Here is a 19,520-nt window from a genome sequence, read left to right on the forward strand (position 1 = left end):
TTGTTCTTGATTGCAATGGCATTTCCAAGAATATGGATGAACAATTTAAACACTTTTTGTTCACTTTCTTTAACTTATTAAGTTGAATCAGTTGAATAATTTTTTCAACATCTTCAACTCAAATGGTGAAAATTAGTTGAATAGTGTTTTTTCAACCTCTTAAATTACAACTATATTCATGGAAGCTGTGAGCTTTTCATGTTATTAAAGTAAGAACTATTAATAGTTTGTTAAAAAACCGTATTTTACAAATTCTAATTATTGTATGATTTTTTTTTATATATGAAAATAATGCGGAAGATGATTGATCACAATGCCTAAGCATTTCTTTTCCTGAGAAAAAATACCGATTTAAATATTAGTAATTTGTTCAGAATGTTTAAATAAATAGAAAAACGTATTCTAGCTAATCAACAAAATCACGATCCGAATTCTCTCTATATTTATGACATTGAACCACAAATACTCGTGAGTTTGTGACACATTTGTATTTCTCAATAATTTGGACTAATTAAAAAAAAAATTGTGTTTGGTATGGATTACAATTCAATTGTTATCCGTCTGAACGCCAATTATTTTTATTTTTTTTAAAAAATTGTAGCTCTGGTTCACTATATATAAATTATGTAAGATATTATATATATACAAATTAATTAAAACAGAATAAGATATTGAAAAAAGGTTCGTAACCCAGAAAAGGAAAAAGAAATACAAAAAGAAAAAAGAAAACAAAAGAAATACAAAAATGATTTGAAGAAGCTTCCTAGCCGTTGGATTAAACACATATATTGATCCTCAATCTGGAGAGGAACACTTGTTTAAGCGTTAGTCAACGTTACCATTTCTATAAATATAATCATGTAATATATAGAAAAGAATCTGGCCCCAAATCAACAAAGTTTTGATGATTTGTTTCCAACTGTATAGCTTTTCTTTTGTTTTGAGATTTTTTTGCTAAAAGATCATATACTTTTGAATTAGATGATGAGAACAATATTGTTAATACGAAATTTGCAAACATTAACCTTAATGATCTTTATTTTGATAAGAAGATCTTCAACTCTATTCTTAGGACAAGATTTCACCCACTCAACTGATGTAATTGGGGATATATTGAAACTATAAGTTTGTGTAAATCTGTTAACCGGAATAATTTTGAAAACAATTTAATCATTTTTGGTTTGTACGTGTGTCCAACAGTGAAAATCACAATTCAGTTTCTTCTAAAGATAATTTTATATTTTACACAGAAATTTTTTTCATTTTTATAACTTTAATAAAATTTGGGAGTATTAGCTTCAATGGATATTTGTTTCCTTGTAAAAATAATTGTGTATTAGACTAATTAATTTCCATGTATCTTTTTATCTTTTTCCAAATTTATTGGTCAAGCTGACTCAAGAGGTGTCAAAAAACATTAATTACTTGGCTTAAATAAATAAACCTATAATTAGGCTTCAAACTAGTGGTTTTATAAATAAGTAGTTTTCATAACAACAGCCTCTCTATCCCTCTCAAAGTTGATACCATTAGTCTCTTCCATCTCCTTGTAATTTTCCAAGTCAATATGCCATTTTACCTTATCTATTCAACAATGGACGCTACACAGTTATTATCATTCTTGGAGTTGGCATCCTCACAGCCACCACCACCACCACCAGTACCATCAAATGCAAGAAGGACACCATCATCAGCATCATCTGAAGCAGGACGAAAAAGGATCCGAAATGCTGATGACATGGACCTGATAAGCAAACTTCCGGATGAACTATTGGAAAATATCCTTTCGAAAGCACCCTTCAAATCTGCTGTCAGAACAAGTTCTGTATCTAAGCGATGGGTGAACTTGTGGAAACGGACGCCTCATTTATCTGTGGACATGAGTTTTATCATGCAAAGAGGAGGTCATGTTCACCAAGATTCTAAGAGTTTTTTCGAAGGGGTGACAAAGGTTTGTTGAGTTTTCTTTTCCCAAATCCTTACTCGCGTGTCTATATATATAGGGTTTCAATTTGATATTTTCTTTGTGAAGATGAAAGAATACATAGATAGGTCAACCTATAAACTGATGATTTAGATATATTATATAATTTGTTTTGAAGTTGTGTGGTAGAAGAAATGTTCTACACACATACGGTGATGAAGTCAAAAGTATTTAGATAACCTGAAGTGAGAAAAAATTACAGATGACAAACTATCTCTTAATTAAACACACTTGTTTACGTTTGATGGAAACATCATTTTTAACAGTTTATCACGCCAATAATTTAACTAATGATCTACTATATATATTAGATAACCGTTTTCACGCCAAATAACTAATCTACAATCTACTGACTACTGTATTAAATAACGGTTTCTCGTGCCAAAATCATATGTTATCTTGTGTAGTGAAAAACCGTTTATCTAATATAGTAGATCATAAGTTAGGTTGTATAATGATTATTAATTAAATAAATATAGATTGTGTAGTGAATGAAAAAAAAAAAACCAATTTAGGATTTAGTTTATTCCATGTATATGTTTAAGTGTTAATTTATGACAGTTTACAAATATCTTTAAATTTCTAATTAATTTGTGTTCTACAGACTTTAAACAATCATGGTGGCCCCCTAGAGAGCTGCAGAATCGGCAGTTGTGTATATCAATGTGAAGATGGTACGCTCGAAAGGTGGATCCAAACAGTGACTCGTGTGAAACATACCAAAGAGCTTACACTTGAGAACTATATTGTTGTCATGGGACCTATCGGTGGATATAATACGCTCAGGGTGTCCCCAAGTATATTCTCTCATCAGAGTCTCACTTCACTCTCACTCACTCGATATTATCTAACAGAGGCAGAGGCCTTTAAAAGTTGTTGCAATCTTAAAACCCTAAAGCTTTATGACATCATTGCCGATGTTAGTATCCTTAACAGTATTTTCGAAGCTTGCTCCTCTCTCGAGGTGCTTGTGTTGATCATCACATCCCTGAGCAGATCTGGTGTGTTGACGATCGAGAACAATAACTTAGAGTTCCTCCAAGTAGGTTGCCCTACTGTGATGGATAAAATGGAAGTCATTGCAGCTCGTTTGGAGATCTTCGACATCAAATATATCAACTGTAATGGATTCTTCATTAGTGCTCCTAAGGTCATTTTTAATAGGAGTTCTTGGGTTGGTGGTAAATACCCTCAACTCAACTACAATATTTCAAGTCTCGCTCAGGTACGTACTTACATGTATAACTTAGCAACACTATGTTTTCATCATATATGCATATAGTTATAATGACATGTGGTTTGCTCTGTATATATAAATGAACTTTAGGAGAAAAAAAGAATATGGTTTGAGCTTATGGTGAACGAGTACTATAAAATGAAACGGAAGGGATGTTTATCGGTGAGAGTAGACGTGACAAATCCAAAAGAACTCCAGATTTTGAAAGAAGTCTTACTGATGTGGGGTGAAGAAATGAGGGAGCTGGAGATCATATTCAAGGTACACATTAGTTTACTGACATTAATTCACTTTCATGCATGTTTTTGGATAACTCTGATCAGCTTTCTTTCGCACTCATATATTGTCATGTTACATATTTGCCTTTTAATTAGGACGGCAATGCTCGTGGAGAAGATCAGGCTGATCAATCTTCTTTTATCAATGGTGAAAACCCATTTCCAGATGCTTTCTTCGGGGTTGCTACTGTTTGGATGTACAACTTTGATCGTTCGAATGAAGTGCAATTTGCATTAGCGTCACGTTTTGTGAAACACGGAACAGTGATTGACAAGCTCATGATAGAGACATCATCGTACCCTCCAATGAAGAGGCTATTAACTGAAGGAAAAGTAGCCCAGCTAAGGCAACTTTGTGACTATGGTTTAAGTATTGAATCTTTCTGATCGATCATGAGTTCTGGTTCCAAATCTATCCCATTCATACCCTTTCCCCTTTATTACTTTTGAGGATTATCTTGTGTTTTTTATATATATTTCAAGAACTGTTTTTTTTTTTATTTGGTCTTTTAATATTTTGAGAGATTTGGATATTTAAGGTTTGATATTGTATTGAACTATTGATTTGGATATTATCTGGTTTTGTTTCATTATTATTATTGTCTTTCTGTTTTGGTCAATGCTATTTCAAGAGAGTAGAAGGAAGGATCGTTTCTGCTTTTATAATATAAGATCATATATATATATATATATATTAATCTATATGAACTATTGAAGAAGATGAACATATATATATGTTGTGGCCAACAAAGCCAACTTGGAATCTTTGTCCTTTAGAAAAACCCCACCACAATTTTAATGATGTCTTTAGCCTTCCATAGGAAGACATCTACACTGCCTAAAGTGAAGCATCAATCTTCATGTTAGTAGCTTTCTCTCCTTGACATGCCACTTCCTCTCTCTTCTCTACATATTGCTGTTTTACATGCATGGGATGATGATGATGATGTTGATCAAAGTCATTTCCTTCAGATATTACTGGGAATCAAAGTCTGGTTTCGAAGGGTACTCAAGTCCCTGCAGCTCGGGCATTCGCCTTAGATCTTCTTCTGTGTATCCTGGGATTAACCAGTATCTCTTATCCATTCCAAATACCTATACAATGAATCCCCAAAAGACCGATAAAACAACTTATATAGCTTCAAAGGCTTTATACTCAGATGGAAGAAAGAATATTAAGCCAATGGCTTTAACTAATAACTTACCTGTTCAAAGTTTTTCTTTTTACCGAGATCATAACGCCATTTTGTAGTGGTTTTCTTCTCATATGCCTGTTCACAACTCAAGACCAAGAAAGTTTCATGAGAAAGGACGGACTAAGAAAAGTAAATAGTCTAAAGACCAAAGTTCTCATTAGAGCAAAAAGAAAGCTCGAAGCTTAAGCCATGGGAACCGAAACTGTAAAGAGTCTAAAACCTATATCCTCATTCGAAACAACGGAAAGGTCGAAGCTTAAGCAATGGGATTCAACTGCCATAAAGTGTAAGGAGTTGAAACATCCAAAAGGAACAGAACTTACCTCTATCGTTGTAGTATTGCCAGCTACCAATGAAATGTGCATGATTAAGAAACCCATCACGCTCAAAGCAAAGGCCAAGTTTAAAACTGTCGTATGATGAAACAAGGTGACATTGATTAATAAAGTGAAACCAAATACACTAATAAGTACCATATATAGTATAAGGAAGTTCAAACATACCAAATGCAAGAAAAGTAGTAGCAAGAGTTCCCGGGGTTCCAGGTATTTCTTCATCACTAAAGAACGCAATGAAGTGCGGCATAAGAACCAAAGTCACAAGAGTCGTCTCTAAGAATGTGTAGAACTGCATTTGAACATTATAAAAACACACACACAGAAGTTGTGACAAGAGGGACCAAGATTACAAAACTCAAGATGGAATAAAATTAGTGCTAAAAAACCATACTTACCAAGAAAAGAAGAAAATACTTATAATTTAGTACTCCTACACAGTTAACAACCCAAACACAATGGTGATCCATCTTAAACTCATTGGCTGAGGTTCGATTTCTTTTTTCTCTGTTTTTTTTCTTTTTGCTCTTGAGCAAAAATTATGATTCTCTTGTAATAATCAAAGCTGTTAGCTTTGGTAATTGGCTCGGAAACATTAATCTTGACTAAAGTGTGGCTTATCATTGTAGGTTATACATGATGAGCTAGTGCTCATCATGTACTATGACTAAATCTGTCATAGTACTTATGTCATTAACCAACTTGCTAATGATATCTTGGGCTTCAAGTCATCGAAGTTTATCCAACAAATTGATGGGTGGAGGATAAGTATCTGATCTACACTTTGCTAAGTAACTCAGGTCCTACATTAATACTGTTGCCTGGGCTCTAAGGATTTGGGAAGACAACTGTTTGCTTGCTCTAAAGAAGCAGCAGCAGCAGATATGCTTTTTCAAAATACAATGTAGATTTTTTGATGGGATTGTTTGTTACTATATGTCAAATTACACTGACGTTTATGGTATCTACAGGGAATGTCTTGCATGCTTATTGCTGGAGATGTTTACCGACCTGCTGCCATCCATCAACTTTTCATTTTAGCTGAACAGGTATTGATTTTTTTTTTTAGTTTTGAAGCATCGTATGCATTCGTAGAAATGGCTTAAGAGATCATGTTTGTGAGCATGTGATAATATTCGATGCCCTCTTTGTTTCAGGTTGGTGTGCTGGTTCATACAGCAGGGACTGATGTAAAACCTGCAGATGTAGCTAAAGAAGGTCTAAAAGAAGCTAAAAAGGAGTAATATGGAAGTAGTTTATCATGAATACTGCAGGGAGGCTTCAGGTAATCTTTCGTATTTGAAAGTTATTGTATCATATATCTATTGCAGCTTTAGTAATGAAATTGACTCTCTTTGTGACAGATAGATAAAGGCATGATGGGCGAATTAAAAGACGTGAAGAAATTTCTGAATCGCACAGAAGTGTTACTTGTTGTTGATGCCATGACTGGACAAGAAGCGGCAGGTACGCTGTTTGTATTCTATATTTGTCATGAAGATTCCAAACATCCTTGAAAACGAATTAGTTACGGACCTGTATCAGTCATATACTAAGATTAGCTTCTATACTACCTACAGCTATGGTTCAATGTAGAGATAGGAAACACAGAGCCATTTTGAAAAAGCTAGATCAGAACCACTTCTTGAATCTTCCCTGCTCTTTTTATTGACTAAACTGTTTTCTAGGCTATGAAACTTGATATTCTTTTTTGGATTCTAGGTTGTTTGAAGTCTGCTTCCAGCGAAGATGGTATCGAACCGCAGCGTGCTATATACTTGTAAGACTCTGAAATTCCTAACCCCTCGATTTGTTTAGTTATATAATGGTGCATCATCAAAATGCATTCTTCTGGTTATTCTAGACAAGCAGCTTTGCAGTCTTCATTTAATTAAAAAGCAATGGTACAAAAAAGTGCAAGAATCACTATTATATGGTGATTGCAAAATTAGAAGGTGTTGCAGTCAGTCAGATATAATGCTCATCTTAGTTAAACTTGCAAGAATCTTGTTAAGCTGTTGTCTTCTTTTAACTTCTGCAGAGCAGACAAAGCTGTGTTGTCTTCCTCTGGCTTTCAGGCTGATGTGAAAGCATTGCAGAAGGATCTCAAATCCAGACACGTGGTGTGGTTTGATTTGGTCCTTTGATCCAAATCCAGACACTTGGTGAGGTTTCCTTTGGTCTTTTGATCAAATATATTTACCTTTGCATATATAAGATTTTTCTTTTTTTAACATATAAGTAAGAGTGTTCTCTGTGTTTGGTGTCCTGCAGATCTATCAACATCAGCATTAAAAGCAGATGATCTGTCCTGCAATGGCCTAGCGGCCCCAGCCTCTCTCCACCCCGTTTTATTTTACGCGGTTTTTCTCCTACTATGTCTTTAATGTTCTAGGAGGGCTTGACGAGGAAGGCAAAAAATCAAAATGCTCTTCTTCTTTTTCTTTGTTATGATGTGCCTATAGAAGAGGTACATTGTGTGATCTTTAGTCTTGATTATATCCAGGAAAAGGGTGTGTCTTTACTTACGACGCTGTTGGGTCATATGAGGGAGTTGAATACGGTGCTCAAGGTTCTGGTTCCACACTCATCATGCCTTTCCTTGAAAACCTGCTCAAGTCTCCGAGTCCTCTTCTGCTACCTAAACAGGTTTGTTGATAATCTTCATCCCTGCTTTGGTGTTACGCATTGTTGTTAGCATAAAATGAATAATTCAGTTGCTTATTTATTCGTCTTCTGCCACCATGTAGGATTCGAACACAGCCCTTTCAGAAACCGAAGCAGTTGACTTTGGTGAAAACTGTTTTCGCCTCTGCCACCGAGAGGGATATCTACACTGTAAGTTGCCCTATTTGTGTCTTCTTTTGTCACAACGCCACCAAAAACTCAGCCTATGTGTTCATATCATTTGCGTTTACTCTAAGGTATTACCAGAACATTTACTTATATCAATGTTGCGCATCTTCGTTAATTGTTTGTCTCTGACTAATACTTTGTGAATTGTTTGCCGTAATAGGGAGACAAGCTTGAGATTATGATACTTAAGGCTGATGCCCGACGGTATCAAGACTGAACTTATGGACATGAGGAAAGACTAAGCTCATTTAGCCAACCCATGTCCTTCTGGTTTGTTATTTTCACTTCAACATTAGGCTTCCTGAGTTGTAGAACTCGTATGAACTGTTGTTGGATTTGATGCTTCACAGTTGAAATCATGACTCGTATCTGAAGTTTCTCCAAAACTGTTTTCTTTTTGTATGAATCACTCAAATCATTGTGTTCAAACACTACGTCTCTCGTTTATTGAAATGTTTTTACATAGGGCATTGCATTAAGAAATTTAATCGAGACAAGATTAGAATCTGGAAGCTCTTTTGTGTCCTTAATCAGAAGCTGTTCTCTGATACCCATCCCTTCTTCTCCAGCTCTTGTCGCAATGCCTCCACAGATAAAAAATGAAAGCAGATTAGCTGTTTAGCCAGTGGCAGTAACATAGATATTTTAGCATCCAAGTTCTTTTTACCTTTATTCGCTTTCTATTCACATCAAAGTCGAAGTTCCCTTTACGCGATGCAGATCGATACTCCACTGTCGAGTTCTTCCCAGGAGGAAACAAGAATTCAACATCATCTACTAACTGCGAAAGAGTCCAAAATCTTTAGCTATGTTGATTGAGAAAGACAAAAAAAAAAAAAGAAGCATAATATTACTTACTCCTAAGATTGGACTTTCATATTCAACATGAACATAGTCATCCTTCTTTTCCACAATCCGAGGAGTAAATTTGTCAGGTTTCACCGACTTGATCTGCAACAACGGTCATTGAACTGATGTAACTATAGGGCGAGTATCAAAAACTTCTCTTGAGTGGTGTGATTTCCATTCATTTTCTTAAGATTTTAGTTCATGTCTAAGGTTACTTATACCACATTAAGAAGCTCTTTCATTGCAACTTCTCTGTTTACAGCTGTTTTCCTTCCTTCATTATAGTTCCTACCCACACGCAACAACAGTATAATAAGATGATCAACTTTTATTTCAAAGCAGATCAAGACCAAAATATGAATATTTACCAATTACCATGGAGGAGCATAATGCACTCGATCACTGATATTCTCAGAAGTGGAGATACAGTTATTAGTGGCAGGACACAGCTAATCTCTCGTTCTTTTGTTTTCCGAGATAATCTGGTTTTTTCCCACTTTAAACCAATCACAGAACAACATTTCATCATCTTCATCATCTAAAAACCATCATAACACCTGTAGAATCCCGAAGAAGAAAGAAAACATACCTGAGCTGGAATATAGCTCCGATCATAGCTAATTCACTGCTCCTAAGTATGATCTCTCTTCCGATTTTACACAAAATTTCAAAAATCAGATACTTGGTCCGGTGATAAACAGAGTCTCATGTCCAGAGAGAGAGAGAGAGAGAGAGGGTACCTTCGACCAATTAGCTTGGGATGTTTGTCATCTGAAGTCTCTGGAATCGAGCCACTGATACGACGGGCATAGGAAACAAGTTTTCTCCGGCATTTGTGGTGGTACAAGCAAGTGGTCGGTGACGCCATGGAAGCCATCTTCAGTAGCTCGGATTCGTCTTTCGATTGCTCTTTGGAGTAAGAAGAAGAAGTTTGGTTAAAGGGCCTACTAATATCTATAAATTATCGGCCCAATAGAGCCCAATAGAGCCCAATAAAGAAAAAACTGACATTATAAGTTTATAACTAGTAAGAAAGTAAGTCACCATCCGCTGACTGAATGAATGGTAGATCAAGTAATAATAAGTTGCTATTTAGATTAATAAATAACAAGCCCGTCTAGCTCAGTTGGTAGAGCGCAAGGCTCTTAACCTTGTGGTCGTGGGTTCGAGCCCCACGGTGGGCGTTTGTTTTTTCCATTTTCGTTTCCCAATTTTTTTTAACCTATCAGAAATATAACCAAAATTAGTAAATTACGGGGAGTAAAAAAAAAACAAAACTGATTATACAGTTTGGGCTTCCTGAAAGACTTGATTAACTCAAAAGTCATTAAACAACAAATCTTTTTAGTTTTGGTCTGAAATTTCTTTGTTAGCTCCAAAAGGGGAAAAACGAATCCAAAGAAGGAGAAAAAGTCTCATTCTTCAAGCTCCACCATCATCATTCCTCGTTCATGGGGTCTCTGCATCACTCTCATTTTATTTCTTAGATTGTTTTTTCTTGTTCCATCCAGATTCTTAAAAAATCCCTAAGAAAGCTTAAAGACCTCTTCAAAATTATTTCCCCAGAAACAAAACACACTTCTTTCTTTTTCTTTGGCCTTGGAGTTATCTTCTTTTGACTACGCGTCTTTCCTCTTGACTCTGAAGGAGATCCAAAAAAAAGGTTTATTTTTTATATATATATATATATATATAGAAAGAAAAAAAAAACAACAATTTGGTTTGAGAGAGAGACTATGCATAGATCTGGTACAACAATGGCTTGGAACGTATTCAAATTCTGTACGGCTTTACGAGGTCTTGGATCGATCATGATCCTTTTGGTTTTTGGTGTTGTCGGTGTCACTTATTACGCTGTCGTTTTGACTAACTATGGACCTGCGGCACTTTCTCAAGGTGGCCTTGATTCTCTTGCTGCTCTTACTATCCTAATCCTTTTCCATTTCCTTGTAAGTCAATCTCTCTCTCTCTCTCTCGATCATAGCTTACTTATTCTTGTTAAAAGCTTCATGCTTTAGTCAATTTTTTGGTCAACAAAGTTTAGATGTGAATTTAGCGAAATGATGTGTTCTTTTTTTCATTTTGCTGCAGCTGGCAATGCTTTTGTGGAGCTACTTCTCTGTTGTATTTACTGATCCTGGTGTTGTGCCTCCTAACTGGAGACCATCTACTGATGAGGAAAGAGGTGAATCTGATCCGTTAAACAGTTTGGAGTTCGTTGGTTTACAGCCTCCTGATTCTTCAAACCCAAGAGTTCGCTTTTGTAGGAAGTGCAATCAACTAAAACCTTCCCGTTGTCATCATTGTTCTGTTTGTAAGTTTCCATCAGCTTCTTCTCTTCTTTACCATATATAGTAAGAGTCTTGAAAACTGAAATTGTTGTGATGTTGATTCAATTCTAGGTGGTCGGTGTGTGTTGAAGATGGATCACCATTGCGTTTGGGTTGTTAACTGTGTAGGAGCACTAAATTATAAGTATTTTCTTCTTTTCTTGGTAAGTATGGTTTTTTAGCACTAATTTTATTCCATCTTGAGTTTTGTAATCTTGGTCCCTCTTGTCACAACTTCTGTGTGTGTGTTTTTATAATGTTCAAATGCAGTTCTACACATTCTTAGAGACGACTCTTGTGACTTTGGTTCTTATGCCGCACTTCATTGCGTTCTTTAGTGATGAAGAAATACCTGGAACCCCGGGAACTCTTGCTACTACTTTTCTTGCATTTGGTATGTTTGAACTTCCTTATACTATATATGGTACTTATTAGTGTATTTGGTTTCACTTTATTAATCAATGTCACCTTGTTTCATCATACGACAGTTTTAAACTTGGCCTTTGCTTTGAGCGTGATGGGTTTCTTAATCATGCACATTTCATTGGTAGCTGGCAATACTACAACGATAGAGGTAAGTTCTGTTCCTTTTGGATGTTTCAACTCCTTACACTTTATGGCAGTTGAATCCCATTGCTTAAGCTTCGACCTTTCCGTTGTTTCGAATGAGGATATAGGTTTTAGACTCTTTACAGTTTCGGTTCCCATGGCTTAAGCTTCGAGCTTTCTTTTTGCTCTAATGAGAACTTTGGTCTTTAGACTATTTACTTTTCTTAGTCCGTCCTTTCTCATGAAACTTTCTTGGTCTTGAGTTGTGAACAGGCATATGAGAAGAAAACCACTACAAAATGGCGTTATGATCTCGGTAAAAAGAAAAACTTTGAACAGGTAAGTTATTAGTTAAAGCCATTGGCTTAATATTCTTTCTTCCATCTGAGTATAAAGCCTTTGAAGCTATATAAGTTGTTTTATCGGTCTTTTGGGGATTCATTGTATAGGTATTTGGAATGGATAAGAGATACTGGTTAATCCCAGGATACACAGAAGAAGATCTAAGGCGAATGCCCGAGCTGCAGGGACTTGAGTACCCTTCGAAACCAGACTTTGATTCCCAGTAATATCTGAAGGAAATGACTTTGATCAACATCATCATCATCATCCCATGCATGTAAAACAGCAATATGTAGAGAAGAGAGAGGAAGTGGCATGTCAAGGAGAGAAAGCTACTAACATGAAGATTGATGCTTCACTTTAGGCAGTGTAGATGTCTTCCTATGGAAGGCTAAAGACATCATTAAAATTGTGGTGGGGTTTTTCTAAAGGACAAAGATTCCAAGTTGGCTTTGTTGGCCACAACATATATATATGTTCATCTTCTTCAATAGTTCATATAGATTAATATATATATATATATATATGATCTTATATTATAAAAGCAGAAACGATCCTTCCTTCTACTCTCTTGAAATAGCATTGACCAAAACAGAAAGACAATAATAATAATGAAACAAAACCAGATAATATCCAAATCAATAGTTCAATACAATATCAAACCTTAAATATCCAAATCTCTCAAAATATTAAAAGACCAAATAAAAAAAAAAACAGTTCTTGAAATATATATAAAAAACACAAGATAATCCTCAAAAGTAATAAAGGGGAAAGGGTATGAATGGGATAGATTTGGAACCAGAACTCATGATCGATCAGAAAGATTCAATACTTAAACCATAGTCACAAAGTTGCCTTAGCTGGGCTACTTTTCCTTCAGTTAATAGCCTCTTCATTGGAGGGTACGATGATGTCTCTATCATGAGCTTGTCAATCACTGTTCCGTGTTTCACAAAACGTGACGCTAATGCAAATTGCACTTCATTCGAACGATCAAAGTTGTACATCCAAACAGTAGCAACCCCGAAGAAAGCATCTGGAAATGGGTTTTCACCATTGATAAAAGAAGATTGATCAGCCTGATCTTCTCCACGAGCATTGCCGTCCTAATTAAAAGGCAAATATGTAACATGACAATATATGAGTGCGAAAGAAAGCTGATCAGAGTTATCCAAAAACATGCATGAAAGTGAATTAATGTCAGTAAACTAATGTGTACCTTGAATATGATCTCCAGCTCCCTCATTTCTTCACCCCACATCAGTAAGACTTCTTTCAAAATCTGGAGTTCTTTTGGATTTGTCACGTCTACTCTCACCGATAAACATCCCTTCCGTTTCATTTTATAGTACTCGTTCACCATAAGCTCAAACCATATTCTTTTTTTCTCCTAAAGTTCATTTATATATACAGAGCAAACCACATGTCATTATAACTATATGCATATATGATGAAAACATAGTGTTGCTAAGTTATACATGTAAGTACGTACCTGAGCGAGACTTGAAATATTGTAGTTGAGTTGAGGGTATTTACCACCAACCCAAGAACTCCTATTAAAAATGACCTTAGGAGCACTAATGAAGAATCCATTACAGTTGATATATTTGATGTCGAAGATCTCCAAACGAGCTGCAATGACTTCCATTTTATCCATCACAGTAGGGCAACCTACTTGGAGGAACTCTAAGTTATTGTTCTCGATCGTCAACACACCAGATCTGCTCAGGGATGTGATGATCAACACAAGCACCTCGAGAGAGGAGCAAGCTTCGAAAATACTGTTAAGGATACTAACATCGGCAATGATGTCATAAAGCTTTAGGGTTTTAAGATTGCAACAACTTTTAAAGGCCTCTGCCTCTGTTAGATAATATCGAGTGAGTGAGAGTGAAGTGAGACTCTGATGAGAGAATATACTTGGGGACACCCTGAGCGTATTATATCCACCGATAGGTCCCATGACAACAATATAGTTCTCAAGTGTAAGCTCTTTGGTATGTTTCACACGAGTCACTGTTTGGATCCACCTTTCGAGCGTACCATCTTCACATTGATATACACAACTGCCGATTCTGCAGCTCTCTAGGGGGCCACCATGATTGTTTAAAGTCTGTAGAACACAAATTAATTAGAAATTTAAAGATATTTGTAAACTGTCATAAATTAACACTTAAACATATACATGGAATAAACTAAATCCTAAATTGGTTTTTTTTTTTTCATTCACTACACAATCTATATTTATTTAATTAATAATCATTATACAACCTAACTTATGATCTACTATATTAGATAAACGGTTTTTCACTACACAAGATAACATATGATTTTGGCACGAGAAACCGTTATTTAATACAGTAGTCAGTAGATTGTAGATTAGTTATTTGGCGTGAAAACGGTTATCTAATATATATAGTAGATCATTAGTTAAATTATTGGCGTGATAAACTGTTAAAAATGATGTTTCCATCAAACGTAAACAAGTGTGTTTAATTAAGAGATAGTTTGTCATCTGTAATTTTTTCTCACTTCAGGTTATCTAAATACTTTTGACTTCATCACCGTATGTGTGTAGAACATTTCTTCTACCACACAACTTCAAAACAAATTATATAATATATCTAAATCATCAGTTTATAGGTTGACCTATCTATGTATTCTTTCATCTTCACAAAGAAAATATCAAATTGAAACCCTATATATATAGACACGCGAGTAAGGATTTGGGAAAAGAAAACTCAACAAACCTTTGTCACCCCTTCGAAAAAACTCTTAGAATCTTGGTGAACATGACCTCCTCTTTGCATGATAAAACTCATGTCCACAGATAAATGAGGCGTCCGTTTCCACAAGTTCACCCATCGCTTAGATACAGAACTTGTTCTGACAGCAGATTTAAAGGGTGCTTTCGAAAGGATATTTTCCAATAGTTCATCCGGAAGTTTGCTTATCAGGTCCATGTCATCAGCATTTCGGATCCTTTTTCGTCCTGCTTCAGATGATGCTGATGATGGTGTCCTTCTTGCATTTGATGGTACTGGTGGTGGTGGTGGTGGCTGTGAGGATGCCAACTCTAAGAATGATAATAACTGTGTAGCGTCCATTGTTGAATAGATAAGGTAAAATGGCATATTGACTTGGAAAATTACAAGGATATGGAAGAGACTAATGGTATCAACTTTGAGAGGGATAGAGAGGCTGTTGTTATGAAAACTACTTATTTATAAAACCACAAGTTTGAAGCCTAATTGTAGGTTTATTTATTTAAGCCAGGTAATTAATGTTTTTTGACACCTCTTGAGTCAGCTTGACCAATAAATTTGGAAAAAGATAAAAAGATACATGGAAATTAATTAGTCTAATACACAATTATTTTTACAAGGAAACAAATATCCATTGAAGCTAATACTCCCAAATTTTATTAAAGTTATAAAAATGAAAAAAAAATCTGTGTAAAATATAAAATTATCTTTAGAAGAAACTGAATTGTGATTTTCACTGTTGGACACACGTACAAACCAAAAATGATTAAATTGTTTTCAAAATTATTCCGGTTAACAGATTTACACAAACTTATAGTTTCAATATATCCCCAATTACATCAGTTGAGTGGGTGAAATCTTGTCCTAAGAATAGAGTTGAAGATCTTCTTATCAAAATAAAGATCATTAAGGTTAATGTTTGCAAATTTCGTATTAACAATATTGTTCTCATCATCTAATTCAAAAGTATATGATCTTTTAGCAAAAAAATCTCAAAACAAAAGAAAAGTGGAAACAAATCATCAAAACTTTATTAACTTGGGGCCAGATTCTTTTCGATATATTACATGATTATAGAAATGGTAACGTTGACTAGCGCTTAAACAAGTGTTCCTCTCCAGATTGAGGATCAATGTGTTTAATCCAACGGCTAGGAAGCTTCTTCAAGTCATTATTACCACTGGCTCCCACGTGTGCGATATCTAATCCTCCTCCAACGGGTAAGAACACCGATCTCACGACACGTGTCCCTCGTCTCAAAATTCCATGCCATCTAAACCCGGGGATAGATTTCTGCGTGGCGTTTTTGCACACCAAAACGGCACCCATTTTGCTCGTTTTCGCTAATCCCAACGCCTTGACGAACTCGCGGCGTTTCGAATCAACCACCATGAAATCCACGCCGGAGATTCTCTAAACCACGTCCTCCGTCGATTCTCCTACCATCACCTCCGTCGATTCACTCCTAACGGCTCCTTTCATCACCGCCTCGTACTCCGACCTCGACTCCTCGTCAGGAACTATGCACACGTGTCTTCCACGTGTGTGCATGGCCGCGACGGCGAGTCCGACGCTGGTTACGATCGGGTCTCCACGTGACCAAGTCTCGACGATCAGCCTCGTGTTCCATCCCGCCGCCGTAGCCGATAAAAACTCCGCCACGCTCGATTCTTTGTAGCTTTTACACTTCAAAAGACACACATATGTATACACATAAATTAAGATCAAGATTTTGATTCATATACATCAAGATCGAGTAAACAAGAATCATATATATCTTTAAATTAAAAGATTGTTTTTAACAGGAATACAAAGATTATAGTAAATACAGAACTGTAATTCATAACTTCATATACGAATTCAAGATTTCTTTCATGAAAGACAAATTTAGGTCGATCAGTTGAGGATGATGTAGAAACGTTACTAAAAGAACAAAAAAGATTATGTATATATACAAGTAAAAATGCACGCACGGACACGGTATATATATTGAATCAGAGGAGGGATTCTTACGGATCTAACGGTGTGGATGTAAGCGTTAGAGGCTGTTTCCGGTGACCAGACGAGCTTCATGATGATCGTATCTAGAGAAAGTATTGTTTGCTTAAGAAAGAAGAAAGGGTTTTGTAATAGATATATAAAGGGAAGGAATTGGTGATGATGATAAGACGGTTAGGCAGTTAGGTTAATAAATGGGTGTGGTTTGGCTTTAAGGAAATGGACTTATAGCGTTGACATTTGTTTAACTCACTCATCACGTGTCCTTCATTCTCTTTTTTTCTTATTTCTCATGCTTTACTTTCAATAAATATTTATATAACCTTTATAATTCATTCAAATACGAAAGAATTGATTTCTTTAGCTCGATCGAGCTAGGGTACGTTGTGCAACAGATTTAATGTTGTTGACTCGATTTAAGAAAATAAAATAAAAGAATTTATGTATCATTTGGGTCTTAACTCTTAGTCTTAAGTAGTCTTCTAGAACTGTGATGTAACGTAATGTGATAGTTTGGCTGACGGTTATCACTCTCTCTGTCTAGATACATTGTTGTGAATCGGTATTGGCGTAAAGCAATCTAATTAGGTTTCTCCTTTTGTTTAAAACTACACATTTTTAATTTTTTAATAGTAATAAAATGAGTTTTGTTGTTAAGTGTTAACAAATGCTGTCTTTGTTGATTAGGTTGATGATTAGACTTTAATCAGACTCATTGGATATTTTTGTTATGTATCCAAGTCTTTCAACGTTATATATACTGTATAGTATTGATAAAAAATTTCCAAATTAAATAGTTGATTACACAACACACGTACGTAAATCACAAAATTTGTATATTTATCCTGCCAATATTAGTCATCAAACCAAAACATGATGAATGCTAATTCACAAAAGTTGAGATATAGTAATACTACTTAAACGTTGTCGTCAAGGCATGAATTTCTCAGACGCGAGTTTTATCAAGGCCTCTTTAATTATAATGGGCCAATGTATAAAAAAACCAAGGCCCATAATACCTTTGGGACAAAATGACCTTGTGGCATTTCCAGAAGATGCGAGATATATATAAAAAGGGAGCCATTTAGGGTTTTTTGATTACTCTCTTGAGCGCAGTCGCCAGCCGGAAGAAACCGAAGAAGAACACATCTCAGTGTAAAGGGAGGAAGAAGATCTCTTCGCCGTCGCAGTCATGGGTCGAATGCACAGTAGAGGGTTCGTCTCTTCGTTTCTTTCTCCCTATCTGATTTGAGTAAAATGATTTGAAAAACATTGTTCTCTTACATTTTGTTGTATCTGTTTGTGTTCTGTAGTAAGGGTATCTCGGCGTCTGCTCTGCCGTACAAGCGTTCATCCCCGAGCTGGCTCAAGACTAACCCTACGGATGTAAGATTCGTAGACTTGTAATCTAGTTTTCTTGTTAGTTGATTCTAGTTTGGTTAGGAAATTTGGAATACGCATTTGAGATTTGATGATGTTTGTTTGTTAGATGTTCTAATCTTAATGTGATGAATGGTTGGTTAGATTAAGTAATTTTGTCATAGGAAAGATCTATGAAGTTACGATCTCATTGTGGTAGTTTGTTTTGGGTATCTGTTGTTTAGTCTTTATCTTTGATGTAATCCGTTAGTAAAGTGGTCTCCGGTCTCTTAATATTGTGGTGTATTGACTATTGTTTAAGACTAATGTGTTTAGTCTGTTTGGTCTTGATGTTTATTTGATGATCAAAATAGGTTGATGAGTCCATTTGCAAGTTTGCAAAGAAGGGTTTGACTCCTTCACAGATTGGTGTCATTCTTCGTGACTCTCACGGTATTCCACAAGTGAAAAGTGTTACCGGAAGCAAGATTTTGAGAATCTTGAAAGCTCATGGTACTATTCAGTCTCCCTAGAGTCTTTGTTTGTTTTTTAATAATTGAACGTTCAGTGGAACTAAGAGATCTTTTGTAATTTTTTTGCCATAAGGTCTTGCACCTGAGATTCCTGAGGATCTGTACCACCTGATCAAGAAGGCTGTTGCTATCCGCAAGCACCTTGAGAGGAACAGGAAAGACAAGGACTCCAAATTTAGGTTGATTCTTGTAGAGAGCAGAATCCACCGTCTTGCTCGTTACTACAAGAAGACCAAGAAGCTCCCACCTGTCTGGAAGTAGTAAGTACTTGAACATTTTGGAGTTCTATAAAGATCTTGATTATCATCTCTTTTTTGTGAATTCTGATTATAATTCTTGGCTCTTACTTTTGCAGCGAGTCTACAACTGCTAGTACTCTTGTGGCTTAAGAAAGAACAGGGTTGATCAAGTCCTCCAAGAACGACCATTTTCATTGTCTGCATTGCATCTCAAATTTCTTTACATTTGGACCTATGTATCTGTTTTCGCTAGTTTTGATGGGTTACAACTTGATATGAGATTTTGAATTTAGGAAACGAATTTGTTTATGCAAAATCTTTCAGACTTGTTATTGTCAGTTGTCGTTTCTCAATGAGTTTTGTTTTACAGCTTCTCTCACCGTAGCTAGATTGCATTTAGCTTTCTATAAAGCGAAGTTAAAATCTATCCTGCTAGTTGTGTCTAAAACGGCGTCATTTAGTATTGGGCTTAAAGACATTGCATGTTTTTCTTGTCGGTTCTTCCAACTCATTGGTGTGTAAAGAAGTATGCTCACATAATTTCCTAAACTCCAAATGTTGTTAATCTGGCTTAAGATGATACGACTCATTTGCAGTCACATCGCACTGGATGAGTCGGAACTTGTTATAGTCAGGAATAATTTCGAGAAAACACTATGACTCTAGAACT

General features: G+C 35.7%; 6 protein-coding genes, 1 long non-coding RNA gene, 1 other non-coding gene and 2 pseudogenes across 11 annotated transcripts; 6 read left to right on the forward strand and 4 right to left on the reverse strand.

The window, feature by feature from the left end:
- The first annotated feature begins 1,485 nt into the window (after nt 1-1,485).
- LOC104699815 (F-box protein At3g60790) lies at nt 1,486-4,092 on the forward strand. The gene is made up of 4 exons (XM_087456407.1): nt 1,486-1,951; nt 2,589-3,209; nt 3,312-3,482; nt 3,596-4,092. Exons 1-4 carry the CDS (start codon nt 1,568-1,570, stop codon nt 3,884-3,886), a joined length of 1,467 nt encoding a protein of 488 aa, XP_087312533.1. The 5' UTR covers nt 1,486-1,567; the 3' UTR covers nt 3,887-4,092.
- Nucleotides 4,093-4,210: 118 nt separating this feature from the next.
- Nucleotides 4,211-5,502, reverse strand: LOC104699816 (putative protein S-acyltransferase 14). The gene is made up of 5 exons (XM_010415213.2): nt 5,429-5,502; nt 5,199-5,322; nt 5,019-5,104; nt 4,705-4,770; nt 4,211-4,594 (listed from the first exon to the last, which is right to left on the reverse strand). Exons 1-5 carry the CDS (start codon nt 5,498-5,500, stop codon nt 4,475-4,477), a joined length of 468 nt encoding a protein of 155 aa, XP_010413515.1. The 5' UTR covers nt 5,501-5,502; the 3' UTR covers nt 4,211-4,474.
- Nucleotides 5,503-5,665: 163 nt separating this feature from the next.
- On the forward strand, nt 5,666-7,177 carry LOC104704171 (signal recognition particle subunit SRP54, chloroplastic-like; annotated as a pseudogene).
- Nucleotides 7,178-7,415: 238 nt separating this feature from the next.
- Nucleotides 7,416-8,317, forward strand: LOC147940726 (uncharacterized). The gene is made up of 3 exons (XR_015560713.1): nt 7,416-7,679; nt 7,781-7,954; nt 8,047-8,317. It is a non-coding gene; the product is annotated as an uncharacterized LOC147940726 (long non-coding RNA).
- On the reverse strand, nt 8,262-9,653 carry LOC104699817 (uncharacterized). 3 transcript variants are annotated; one of them, XM_087456408.1, is made up of 7 exons: nt 9,476-9,653; nt 9,325-9,381; nt 9,111-9,231; nt 8,957-9,023; nt 8,745-8,837; nt 8,554-8,667; nt 8,262-8,470 (listed from the first exon to the last, which is right to left on the reverse strand). In XM_087456408.1, the coding sequence occupies exons 4-7, from the start codon at nt 8,975-8,977 to the stop codon at nt 8,417-8,419; spliced, it is 282 nt and encodes a 93-aa protein (XP_087312534.1). In that variant the 5' UTR covers nt 8,978-9,023; nt 9,111-9,231; nt 9,325-9,381; nt 9,476-9,653; the 3' UTR covers nt 8,262-8,416. The 3 variants fall into 3 exon arrangements, 2 of the variants coding, with proteins under 2 accessions (XP_087312534.1, XP_087312535.1); XM_087456409.1 differs by having other exon boundaries at nt 9,104-9,231; XR_015560712.1 differs by lacking the exons at nt 8,262-8,470; nt 8,554-8,667; nt 8,745-8,837 and having other exon boundaries at nt 8,896-9,023; nt 9,104-9,231; nt 9,476-9,647.
- Nucleotides 9,654-9,846: 193 nt separating this feature from the next.
- On the forward strand, nt 9,847-9,919 carry TRNAK-CUU (transfer RNA lysine (anticodon CUU)). Its single transcript has one exon. It is a non-coding gene; the product is annotated as a tRNA-Lys (tRNA).
- Nucleotides 9,920-10,027: 108 nt separating this feature from the next.
- On the forward strand, nt 10,028-12,447 carry LOC104699818 (putative protein S-acyltransferase 14). Its single transcript, XM_010415214.3, has 7 exons — nt 10,028-10,684; nt 10,827-11,049; nt 11,138-11,229; nt 11,336-11,459; nt 11,554-11,639; nt 11,888-11,953; nt 12,064-12,447. The coding sequence occupies exons 1-7, from the start codon at nt 10,472-10,474 to the stop codon at nt 12,181-12,183; spliced, it is 924 nt and encodes a 307-aa protein (XP_010413516.1). The 5' UTR covers nt 10,028-10,471; the 3' UTR covers nt 12,184-12,447.
- A 118-nt stretch (nt 12,448-12,565) lies between these two features.
- Nucleotides 12,566-15,162, reverse strand: LOC104699819 (F-box protein At3g60790-like). The gene is made up of 4 exons (XM_010415216.3): nt 14,707-15,162; nt 13,449-14,069; nt 13,176-13,346; nt 12,566-13,062 (listed from the first exon to the last, which is right to left on the reverse strand). The coding sequence occupies exons 1-4, from the start codon at nt 15,088-15,090 to the stop codon at nt 12,772-12,774; spliced, it is 1,467 nt and encodes a 488-aa protein (XP_010413518.3). The 5' UTR covers nt 15,091-15,162; the 3' UTR covers nt 12,566-12,771.
- Nucleotides 15,163-15,730: 568 nt separating this feature from the next.
- On the reverse strand, nt 15,731-16,867 carry LOC104699820 (uncharacterized; annotated as a pseudogene). The gene is made up of 2 exons (XR_015560879.1): nt 16,735-16,867; nt 15,731-16,407 (listed from the first exon to the last, which is right to left on the reverse strand). The product of XR_015560879.1 is annotated as an uncharacterized LOC104699820 (transcript).
- An 841-nt stretch (nt 16,868-17,708) lies between these two features.
- On the forward strand, nt 17,709-19,219 carry LOC104699821 (small ribosomal subunit protein uS15z). The gene is made up of 5 exons (XM_010415217.2): nt 17,709-17,934; nt 18,033-18,105; nt 18,453-18,591; nt 18,685-18,871; nt 18,967-19,219. Exons 1-5 carry the CDS (start codon nt 17,912-17,914, stop codon nt 18,998-19,000), a joined length of 456 nt encoding a protein of 151 aa, XP_010413519.1. The 5' UTR covers nt 17,709-17,911; the 3' UTR covers nt 19,001-19,219.
- The last annotated feature ends 301 nt before the right edge of the window (nt 19,220-19,520 follow it).

The sequence above is a fragment of the Camelina sativa genome, chromosome 7 (genome assembly GCF_030686135.1).
Source record: "Camelina sativa cultivar CO46 ecotype springtype chromosome 7, ASM3068613v1".
Taxonomy (NCBI): domain Eukaryota; kingdom Viridiplantae; phylum Streptophyta; class Magnoliopsida; order Brassicales; family Brassicaceae; genus Camelina; species Camelina sativa.